General features: G+C 42.4%; 1 protein-coding gene across 1 annotated transcript in view; it reads left to right on the top strand.

The window, feature by feature from the left end:
• The window catches only part of eIF2beta (eukaryotic translation initiation factor 2 subunit beta), a 119,324-nt gene that overhangs the window by 30,373 nt on the left and 76,526 nt on the right, over positions 1 to 12,425 (top strand). The window contains exon 3 of the mRNA XM_067159744.2: positions 9,731 to 9,891. Within this exon, the coding sequence (XP_067015845.1) occupies positions 9,731 to 9,891 (161 nt within the window). The remainder of the gene's footprint in view (positions 1 to 9,730; positions 9,892 to 12,425) is intronic.

Below are 12,425 nucleotides of genomic sequence, written 5' to 3'. Positions count from 1 at the left end.
AACAGACCAATATCATCCTCCATCCTCACAGGCTTATATGGCTCGAAAAATAGAGCACACAAAAATCAGTGGAAACCTATAGTAAAATGAAACTTGAAATTAGCAGAAGGAATATATAACTAATATGGCCACGCAACTATAGCAAGCCAAGTAATGGAAAATACCTGAATAATCGGGCGGAGTGCAGTGCCTTTGGGTAGTCACAAAATAGCGACTCAAAGGAAGAGTCGGGCAATTGAGTGGATAAATCCAGGGCATGAAAATTAAACGACACAGGTAAAATATTTCGCATCTCAAGATGCTCATTGTTATATAGACCGCCATGTTGGCTTCACCGTCTAACGATCTTATTCCCAAGAGAGTGAGCACAAGACTGCCCGGAGACACTTCGGCTGATGGCTGGAAGCGCTCTCTGTCAAGTAGAAAACAAGTCATACGTCACGTCCAGGGAATAGATTGACAGAAATGTCGATAGCGGTCAAAGAATGTGGTATGTTCTAAGAAGTACGTCACCAAGGCAAACTGTGTGCGGCACATCTGCCTCATCCAATTCTTTCTGTCCTCTCACGTTAGTTGGAAGTTTTTGTACAGCCTTCCCTAGAACTTTTCTGTATCTATCCCAGTTAGTTGTTTTTGGGTCTCGGTATATCTCAATCCTACATAGTTTGCATCTACAGTGAAACCTCGATTCTCCGTTTTTCGAGGGACCGTGGAAATAAAACGTACAACACGGGAAAACGGAAAATCCGGGAATGAATGAAAACTATCAATTTGGCTAAACATCACAAAAATGAAATATGTATAATTATAATCTTACAAAAACTCCTAAACCAAACTAAACTACAGCCCCAGTGAGACTTTGCCTGCCAAGCGACCGCTGCTCAGCCCGAAGGCCTGCAGATTACGAGGGGCGCATCGTCAGTGCGACGAATCCTCTCGGCCGATATTCCTGGCTCTGTAGATCGGGGTCGCCATCTCACCATTAGATACGGTAGCTCCACAATTGAAGGTAATCACGTAGGCTAAGTGGACCTGGAACCAGACTTATATCCAGGTAAAATTGCCTGACCTGGTCGCAATCGAACCCGGGCCCTCTGGATGAGAGCCGGGCATGTTAGACCGCGAACCGCATTAATTACCGGTACGCGAGTTCAAAATCTCGATACTTTATATTCAATTTTACAGGGGAATCTTCGTCAGTTTCCCGTGAAAACTTCTTTCAGTTCAGCAACTTTGATTACGCTAGCCAAACTCTTCGAAAAATCTAACAACGCCAAGCCAAACGACAATCGACCACAAGTAGCTTTTAATTCTCGCATCTAATAAAATAAAGCATATTAGATACAAAAGCACCCAAAATGATGGCGAAATCCGTTCATTTCTTAATCTTTCATTGTAATTTGGTCTCCGGTATACTGTTCGTAGTCAGTTTCTGGAAATCTCGTACCGCGCAAATTAGGCCTACATCGACTTTTAAAGGTCATGTTGAACTCGAAAACAGGGTTTCGAATGTAAGTATCGATTCTTAAAAGTTCTCGAATACATTATATTCAATTCTGCGCGTCACAAATCCAATCAAATTAGAAAGATAAAAGAAATATCAAAACTTCAGAAATTACGGTTATTCGTGACCTTGAGGTCATCTGGAAAGTGCGCTCGCTGCACATGTCAGTACGAGTTTGAAATGATACCAATCATTTAAAATGTAACGTGCGCAAGTAAAACGACTGCGGTTTTTGGTATTTTAACACGAAAACGTAAAATTCCCAGTCTTACATTAGTAACAGTAATAGGCAATCCCAAGACCTCCCATGGCTTTCTTTTTTTTAATGTAAGGTGCAACATCTGTTTTCGTCTCGCTAACATAATCATGTACGATAATATAAAAAATACTGAATTTGTGTTAAGGAGCAGTTTCGATTCCTGCCTGAAAGCCCACTTAGGTCTGCAGTGCCCTGAGCAAAGTGCCGAAAACCCCTTCGGCAGTACGATCGAAAAAATGTAAATAAGAAAACATCTAACCCTAGACATAATATGGACGTTTTATAAGTGCGAACATTTGACGAAACTCGTTCCGTCTTCACGCAGAGCTGTAGAAATACGCCGTGTCTTCTAGCAATTGCTGTGGCCACTCTCTGCCCTATGATTTTCCGAGATTCTCTAAACAATACCACCCGAATGCGATGCTAAGATGGTCCCTTATGCAAGTTCACCGCCGAACGCCAAGATCCATAAATATGCCATAGCCGTCCTGTCGTGAGATACAGTTTATTAAAAAACGATTGATCGAGGATTTAGCGTTGATGGGACTGGAATTTCTGGACGGTTGATCCGGGAAATCGTTTCTTCGAGGAACGGATAATGCGGGACTTTTACAACGTGATTTAATTACGATGCTCTCGGGACCACGTAATTTGAACGCATATTCCGGGAAAACGTACTTTCCAGGAACGGATAATCGAGGTTCCACTGTATTGCAAATTGGTTGTGCTGTTGGTCTGCCAATGATGGTTCCTCCAGCACCTTCCAGTCTTTAATAAAGTTTGTAATATGCGTAGTGCTTAGTGTAATGTCTATTACCTCCCTATGATTTTTATTTATAAATGTAGGCTTGTTTCCTAGGTTTAGTATTATCAACTCAGTTCCAGTAATAAACTCTAGCAAAGACTCGCCTCTTGCATTGCAGTTAGTGCTACTCCATGCCGTGTGGTAATTTGCATCTGCTGCAAGGACTAGGCGTTCGCCTCTCCTCTTTGCGTTACAAATTACATTCTCAACTTCTTCTGATGGGGCAGATTAGTCGAGTCATATGGGAGGTATACAGAGCCTATGGTTATCTCTCTGGGACCTTCCCAGTTTCCAAGTTTTATCTTGACGGCCGCTAAGTCCTTTGAACAATGTTCCTGCAACAGAAGGCATTTTGTTTTTCTGCTCACAAGTAAACATGTTCTAGGTATATTCGATGTAGTATCGTACATTAGCTTACCTCCAGATTCTGCCAGTCCTGCTACTCTGCCCTTTACTACCCATGTCTCTTGTATCCGAGCCGCATTGGTAGCCTCAGTCTTGAACTTCCTGACGAAATTGGCCACAGCTGATTTTTTATGTTGTAGGTTGGCCTGTAGAACTGTCAGTGCCGTCCTTGCCAACGCTAGGTTTTGTTTTTCCCTCAATTACTTGAAATTGGATCTGCCCTAGTCCAAGCTTGGTCTTAAGGCCTCTCTTCTTGAGCTCTTCAAAATCTCTTTCATTAAGGTGAACAATTAGATTTGATGATTAATAGGTGTTTATCCTTATGATTATATGAATTGTAAAGAAAAATTGAAAAAGCAGAATTAGGTAGGAAAGAATGTTTTTATTCCAATTTTGATAAATCTCATATACCTACTAAAGAATATGTTCATGCAAAACAGGTTTGGAAGAAATTCAATATTAAAGACATGAAATAATATAGGCTACAAGATTATATAATAAGCCTGATGTATTAATATTAGCAAATATAATTGAAAATTGAAATTTTAGAGATACATGTATTAAAGCTTATAAATTAGATCCATCTTTGTATTTTACGGCACCTGGTATATCATGGGATACTATGTCAAAACGACTAAAGTAGAACTAGGTTTCTTTAGTTAGGAATGAAGCCATACTCTTCTTTGTCGACTTAGTTAAATGTGATGTAGATGTTGATTCCCATAGGGAATCAAAAATAATTGTTCCGAATGAGTAAATTTATAATACCAATATAAATGGTCCGTTATTGGACATTATAAATTTTCCAGCTAACTCACTCCTGGCTGCCAGCGTTTCGCCCCCGTGTGCTAGGCTGGGCTCATCAGCTGGTACCTAGCACACCTACCAAGACGCTGGATAGTGCATACCGTGGAGGCCATTGCATAGGCTAATTGTAGCCACCGGCAGTGCCAATGCACTATGAGAGACATTGTCTCATTATCAAAAATTGATGCCTGCTTGGCCATCAGATGATGTAGATGTTGATTCCCATAGGGAATCAGAAATAATTGTTCCGAATGAGTAAATTTATAATACCAATATAAATGGTCCGCTATTGGACATTATAAATTTTCCAGCTAACTCACTCCTGGCTGCCAGCGTTTCGCCCCCATGTGCTAGGCTGGGCTCATCAGCTGCTACCTAGCCCACCTACCAAATTTACTCATTCGGAACAATTATTTCTGATTCCCTATGGGAATCAACATCTACATCATCTGATGGCCAAGCAGGCATCAATTTTTGATAATGAGACAATGTCTCTCGTAGTGCATTGGCACTGCCGGTGGCTACAATTAGCCTACGCAATGGCCTCCACGGTATGCACTATTCAGAGTCTTGGTAGGTGTGCTAGGTACCAGCTGATGAGCCTAGCCTAGCACACGGGGGCGAAACGCTGGCAGCCAGGAGTGAGTTAGCTGGAAAATTTATAATGTCCAATAGCGGACCATTTATATTGGTATTAGTTAAATGTAACAAAAGAAATTTAATTTGTCAAACACACTTCAATTAAATGTAAATTATAACACCATAAATATGCCTGAAAAATACACACTATTATACAAAGAATGATAATTTTCGTTCTACAAGAACATCCTAAGATTCTATCAAATCAATATAAACATTCTTATATATGTACAGTATTGTTTACATTGCATAAACTTGTCAATGATAGAGAGTTTAGTGATAATATGAACCAGTGTTGACAAAGAATAAATTTACTAGTATTAGTATAATACTCTTTTGTCGGAAGTTTAGTGTCATGCTGATGTATCCTGACAAGCACATCATCGACCTTCATCTTGTCAAATGGAGGAGGAAACTTGGTGATGACCTTTGCTGTATTTAGCACCTTCTTGGCTTCTGCCTCCTCCAAATTCTCCACTTTCCAAGGGTTGCAATTGGCCACTGTCTATTCCAGCCATCTTTTAGCTTCTGGATTTGCACAGATCAGTACCATTGCTCCACTTTCCAGCCTTGGAAACTCGAGGAAGCCTGGAAGGCACCTGTCTGTCAGCGGTTTTATTTGCACTATCAGAGCAGATGAAAGTTCCTTCAAGTCTTCCTCCTTCAGTTTCCCGCCAGGAAAGGTTTTAGGTATTACTGCTACCTTGATTGAAGTTAGTCTTTCTGAAAAGGACATGACCATCTCTTCCTTCTGTTTCTTGGTGGGTGGTTTTATAGCCGAACTTGATGGCGTACTATCCCCCGACCTTGGCCTTTTGGGTGGTGTTGGAGGGATAGCCTCTCGCCGATCCCTGTTCCTTGGCTTCTTCTCTGTCCAAATTCCGGCCGCTATTTTGGCTTCGTTCCTCGCTTTCTTCCTTTCCTTGTAATATGCACTGTTGCAAGGTGGTCTGTCGATATGAAATCTGTTGAATTTTCAATGCGGAAACCTTCAGTTCTGTCTCTACGTATGTACCTCGTTTGCTTGTGGTAGCAGTCTGCTCTACTTGAGCTTCTGTTGCCATTTCTTGTTTTGAGTCGGTGACAGCCTGTCCAATTGGGACTTCTGTCTCCAGTTTTTCATCGTGGGCTTGCTCCCAGATCTGCTCTACTAGACCTTCCATGGCTTCCCTTGATGTCAAAGTATTTGAAATTGGTTCTTTATAAGCATCCATATTTCAATCAATCATAGGGTTTTTGCCCCCTTCTAGAGTCCTGAGCTTTTTTCTCACCATCCCTGGTGAGGCATTCAGCCAGACATTGTCCTCCCGCAATTCAGGCTCTCCGTAGCAGAGACCACGCCCCTCAGTCGTCCATCCAGCGGTCTGCCCCTGGCCCGAACCTAGCCAGGTTTGTTCCCCCTTCAGTAGGCCTACTCACGTAGTCTCCACTTGGCATTAATACGACTGAGTTCACAGCCATGACTTTCCCCCTAGGTTGGGATCACCCCTTTCCCAACCTGCAGCTCGTTCATGCTATGTAGAGCAAAGTGATGTGTTGGTTCCAGCCCCCCGCAGTGAGCCTTCACCTCAATCACCAGCCCCACTTCACCTGAACCACCGTATCACCGATGTAGAGGAAGCATGGATGCCTCTCTAGCATGTGTGGGCGAGGCCTCCACTTCGAAGTCTTGACTTGGGCTAGTAACAATCACAATCCCTCAAGAAGTTTTCTGGTAATGCCTGTTTTTGGTCCGCGAGAGGGTATTTTATTTTATTTCCCTCAGACCCTCAAGACAAGTCCGGAGGGCCTCCCTATCCGCCACCTGGGACGCGCCCGATAGGGGAACAGGTAAGAAAATGCCCACGGGCTCTGTACACATAACCTGGAGTCTAGATGTCACTAGGACTGTCACTGCTGCTATAAAAAGCAGCTCAGGGCTCATTGTTCAGTGCTACAAGACACCTGCAGAAGGGGAGAGGAAAGGGAGCTTAATGACTTCATACATAGAATAGTTATTAGTTGCTACATCAATTAGTAATTGGTCAGGGCCATTTCCACCCATCTCTAAGTTGCCCAAGTTGATTATCGAGGACGGATTATGAAGTGGAAACGGGAAGGCACAGCCATGGCTGGGTAGGCCACATGTATTGACTAACAGGGACCATTGAGCATTGATAATATCACTCATGAGTCTTGCAGTGCCACTGTGCCATAACTATGCATCAGGAGATACTGTACAAGGCTGGGATTCAAGACTCAGGCACTTGCCCATAAGCTGCACATTTCGCTGGTGAATGCTAAGCACTACATTCAGTGATGTAAAGTACACCACCTGTGGCCCCTGGATGACAGAATCGCACTATACCATGTGACAGTCAGATGGCAGAGTTTGATTGTTGTGAATGCCAGGCGAACAACATATGCCAGCTTATACAGTGCTCATGGCAAAATTTGATGAAGGTGCACTGACAATGTGGTTTGTTTTACATGGAAGGGACTTTCTTCTCGTAATGATATGGACTTCAAAGGTGGAAGGTTGCAAGGACATTTTGACCAGCTGCACGTTGTCTCCAAAGAAGTCCAATTAAGACATGATCATTTTGTGTTTCTGCGTAACACGGGGTCTGTTCAAGAGTAGTTTGTGGACAAGGTTCCGCAAATGGACTGGGTAGGCCAATGCCCGACCTCAATCCTATCAAACACTTCTGGGATTATCTAAGATGACAACTTCACTTTTAATTTAAGCTTCAGTAGTGGTTAAGGGCAGGCTCACACCCAGTATTAACCCTTTGATTTTTAGGTTTGTGAAGCACTAATGAACCCACAATTCGGGGTTTTGCACGCAAAAAAGTAAACCTTATTTTAAATTAATGTAGAGGCACATAATTATCTTTTTTTTAAATGGCTGTTATACATGAAAAAAGTGGGGAAAAAATCAGTCACATAATCTTTATGATTAATACACTGACTGACAGAGCAAATGCAATACCAAGAAGGAGTGGTTCGAAAGGGATGAAAGTTGGGGAAAAAAAGACGGCACGGACGAATAATTGATGTTTATTTCAAACCGATATGCAGGTTACACAATGCGCACGGCATCGACTCAGTAGGATGTAGGACCACTGCGAGCGGCGATGCACGCAGAAACACGTCGAGGTACAGAGTCAATAAGAGTGCGGATGGTGTCCTGAGGGATGGTTCTCCATTCTCTGTCAACCATTTGCCACAGTTGGTCGTCCGTACGAGGCTGGGGCAGAGTTTGCAAACGGCGTCCAATGAGATCCCACACGTGTTCAATTGGTGAGAGATCCGGAGAGTACGCTGGCCACGGAAGCATCTGTACACCTCGTAGAGCCTGTTGGGAGATGCGAGCAGTGTGTGGGCGGGCATTATCCTGCTGAAACAGAGCATTGGGCAGCCCCTGAAGGTACGGGAGTGCCACCGGCCGCAGCACATGCTGCACGTAGCGGTGGGCATTTAACGTGCCTTGAATACGCACTAGAGGTGACGTGGAATCATACGCAATAGCGCCCCAAACCATGATGCCGCGTTGTCTAGCGGTAGGGCGCTCCACAGTTACTGCCGGATTTGACCTTTCTCCACGCCGACGCCACACTCGTCTGCGGTGACTATCACTGACAGAACAGAAGCGTGACTCATCGGAGAACACGACGTTCCGCCATTCCCTCATCCAAGTCGCTCTAGCCCGGCACCATGCCAGGCGTGCACGTCTATGCTGTGGAGTCAATGGTAGTCTTCTGAGCGGACGCCGGGAGTGCAGGCCTCCTTCAACCAATCGACGGGAAATTGTTCTGGTCGATATTGGAACAGCCAGGGTGTCTTGCACATGCTGAAGAATGGCGGTTGACGTGGCGTGCGGGGCTGCCACCGCTTGGCGGCGGATGCGCCGATCCTTGCGTGCTGCCGTCACTCGGGCTGCGCCTGGACCCCTCGCACGTGCCACATGTCCCTGCACCAACCATCTTCGCCACAGGCGCTGCACCGTGGACACATCCCTATGGGTATCGGCTGCGATTTGACGAAGCGACCAACCTGCCCTTCTCAGCCCGATCACCATAACCCTCGTAAAGTCGTCTGTCTGCTGGAAATGCCTCCGTTGACGGCGGCCTGGCATTCTTAGCTATACACGTGTCCTGTGGCACACGACAACACGTTCTACAATGACTGTCGGCTGAGAAATCACGGTACGAAGTGGGCCATTCGCCAACGCCATGTCCCATTTATCGTTCGCTACGTGCGCAGCACAGCGGCGCATTTCACATCTTGAGCATACCTCAGTGACGTCAGTCTACCCTGCAATTGGCATAAAGTTCTGACCACTCCTTCTTGGTGTTGCATTTGCTCTGTCAGCCAGTGTAATTTTTTTGCATTAATATATGTCCTTTTGTTCTCCTTTTGGGCTGACTTCGTCATTGAGGAAGGGAACTGTTATCATTCAAATGAAAGAACTGTAGAATTGATTTACAATTATTACAGAGCATCGTCACCGATTTTCCACTCCAGCAAGCCGGGTGCAAGTCTTTATGAGCCTCTTCCAGTTTGTCCTGTCCTTCCACAGCTGACGTTCTACCTTTTGCTGCCAATTTACATTGCGCTTGACAAAGTCTTTGAAAATTTGCTTTTCCCAACTATCACAAAGCCTCCCTCTGGGCCTCTTACCAAGAACATTCCTTTCATAATATGCTCTTGGGGTCCTAAAGCCATCCTTCTCATATGTCCATACCATCTAATTTGCTTAATTCCAAGGTTTCCAACAGGATCCTGTCCAATTCAGATAGTGTCTGTGTTAAGAAATTGCCAGGCTGAGTGGCTCAGGCGATTGAGGCGCTGGCCTTCTGACCCCAAGTTGGCAGGTTCAATCCTGGCTCAGTCTGGTGATATTTGAAGGTGCTCAAATACGTCAGTCTCGTGTCTGTGGATTTACTGGCATTTAAAAGAACGCTTCGGGACAAAATTCCAGCACCTTGGCATCTACGAAAACCGTAAAAGTAGTTAGTACGGCGTAAAACAATATTATTAATTATTGTTATGAAGAAATTGATGTTCCCCACTCAAACTGAGTGCATTTACCTGCAATCATTCAAGAACAAAGTTAATTGGGTGGTCATTTCCTAAGCATAAATGACTCGCCCCTTTTCTTTTCTGACACTATTGTTTTAGATATTGTTTATTGCAGATCTGTTGAAGTATTTCTAATCCTTGTATTATTGTTGGAAATGTTATTGTCTGCCTAAAAGTGTGGTATTTTGATATGAAAATTATCATGTGTCCTGTTTTAATTGCTGTGTGTAATTTATCTTCTTTCAAGATGGAAATTTGGATTTGGAAAATTTTGGTAAAAAAAAGAAGAAGAAAAAGAAGCCCTTTAATATGGAGGAGCTTGATGGAGCTCTTACTGAATCTACAGCTAAATCAAAAGAAGATGGTGTTGCAGATGTAGATGGTGCACAAGATGATGGGCCTGCAGATGTAAGTTATTATATATTGATAGAATTTTGGAATAGTATAGCTTGAAGTGCATTATGGTAGGTTTTTATGTATCCCCCTTTGGTTTTATAGAAAATTTGCTAATACAGTTAGTTTAACCCCTTGACACCAAACTCCATATATCGTATAGACCTCGGTTTCTTCACATGCTGCCGACCTCCGTGCGTGGTATAGTCCACTGTAGGCCTAATTTCATTTTGTTCTAGCTTGTAAGGTTTTAAAGTTGTCGAGATGGAAAATATATATCTATATTATTATTATTATTATTTTTATTATTATTATTGTTATTGTTATACCGCTTTTCCACACATGTGGGGTCGCGGGTGCGAACTCTGTCGCATGTGTGGATTTGGCCCTGTTTTACGGCGGATGCCCTTCCTGATGCCAATCGTATATGGAAGGATGGATTCATTATTTTTTGTTTCTCTGCTGTTTGGTAGTGTAGTGTGTTGTCTGAATATGAAGACGAAAGTGATGGAAGAAACACAAACACCTAGTCCCTGAGCCAGAAGAATTAATCAGACATGATTAAAATCCCTGACCCAGCTGGGAATCAAACCCGGGACCCTCAACGCTGACAGATTTCTTTGAAGCTGAAGATATCAGCCCATTGTTTCATTTTTCCTTTCTATGAGTTTTGCAGATGTCTTGTCTCCTTCTGCTTGAGAGCAAATAATCTTTTAGAATGCCAGCAATGATGTAGCGTCGTTTGAACAACGTGTCTTGCCTGGGGTGTCTCTCCCTGGACAGTCTTTCATGTGACGTCATGTGATGTGAGACAGCGCTCGTTCCATCCTGCTGACACGTATTACCACTACAGTCTAAAATGGTCATAACTTCTGAACCATTCATGCAAATAATATCCTGACAAGGTTATTGTAATCCTTATAAAATACTGGAGGAGGTCAAACAGTTTATTTTGATGAGGAACTCGAGAATAATATCGAAATGTTTATTTAATTTTAAGGAGTTATATTTTTTACTGCGGACTATACCATAAAATGGCTTCTAGAGGGTAGCCGGTAGGAAATAGGTATGTACCATCGCAGACTTTTTTTTTGTAGAGGTTTCTATGCTCTACAATTCGTACGCTTACACTTGGGGTCTATCGTTGATGGTTCACGTAGCGTCAGCCAAGAAAGCAAGTGACCGACCAAACAACATTTTTGTCTCTTTCTATGTATTTACTGTATATCGGATCACGGATACATAATAATTTTATAGTGATTCACTACGTGAACAGTGTTCGTGTTGTCAGTATCTGAAGTAGAACTACTGTACTGATAAAAATGCAGTCAACATATTATGGAAACGTGTGTGGTGCTATAAATTGTCGGCACATAAAAGAACTCCCGTGGGACAAAATTACGGCACCTTGAATCTCAGAAAACCGTAAATGTTGTTAGTGAGCTGTAACACAAATAATATTATTATCATTTTGCATATTATAAAGACAACAACGACAACAACCATCAGAGCCAGTTAGTTTGCTACTGTGATGGCATAACAATACTTCCTCGTCAGCAGTGCTTGGTTGTTGAAACACTTTGTAACAAACTCTGTAATATCTCCATTATTACAGCTCGTACCGTAAAAAGGTGTCAGATATAAATGACTGAATGAAAATCATATTTTCTGTGCTAATAGCCAGGCTGAGTAGCAACTCAAATGGTTGAGCACTGGCCTTCTTAGCCCATCTTGGCAGGTTCGATCCTGTGTCAGTCCGGTGGTGAAGGTGCTCAAATACATAGTTAGTGGGACATAAAATCCAATAACATTAACATTATTATGTGCTAATAATTTATATTTCTGAATATATTTCGGAGCTCGTGAAATAATACAGTATCCATGATTCAATATAGAGTAAATACGAAGAAAGAGACAAAAATGTCGTGCTAGAAGAAACCTGTTACTGGATCTCGGGTTATTTAAAAAGGGGGCCTCACACATCCCAGTCATGAGTGGTTAAAAAACATAGCCCAGTTCAAAATTTCATTTGGTGTGTTTCACAGTAAGACTGTATCCAGATGCAAAAACGTACCTAATGAAAACTCTTATTTCTATTATGTCAAAATTTTCAGGATTCCATGACAAAATAATTTGTCTCTACATAAGGACCAGAACATTTATTAGGATATGGCATTTTAATGCAAAGAGTAAGGAGCTAGCAGTGAGAAAATATGCCAATAAGAAGGCTAAGCTTTGGGCTGGTTCATCAAGTAATTAAGTCTCCTGGCACTTATGTTTTAATAATTTAATATAATTCCATAAAGATGTCAATATGATGTATATTTTCCTATGCCATTTTATATAAATATTTACTTCATCAGGAAATAAATTATTTTGAGTTGCATAGCAATATTTTATTTCTTATCATATTATATGTTATGTATTTGATAGCTGATGTTCTACCTGCTCAGCATGTGACAAAATTTAATGCATATTTGTCGTAGGTACGACATCGTAATTGGTGTAAGACCTTCAATTAGTATGTTTAATATATTTTAATTATAGTT

The sequence above is a fragment of the Anabrus simplex genome, chromosome 1 (assembly GCF_040414725.1).
Source record: "Anabrus simplex isolate iqAnaSimp1 chromosome 1, ASM4041472v1, whole genome shotgun sequence".
Lineage (NCBI taxonomy): Eukaryota > Metazoa > Arthropoda > Insecta > Orthoptera > Tettigoniidae > Anabrus > Anabrus simplex.
The sequence above is the reverse complement of the archived record's forward strand: the minus strand, read 5'-3'. Positions and strand labels throughout refer to the sequence as shown.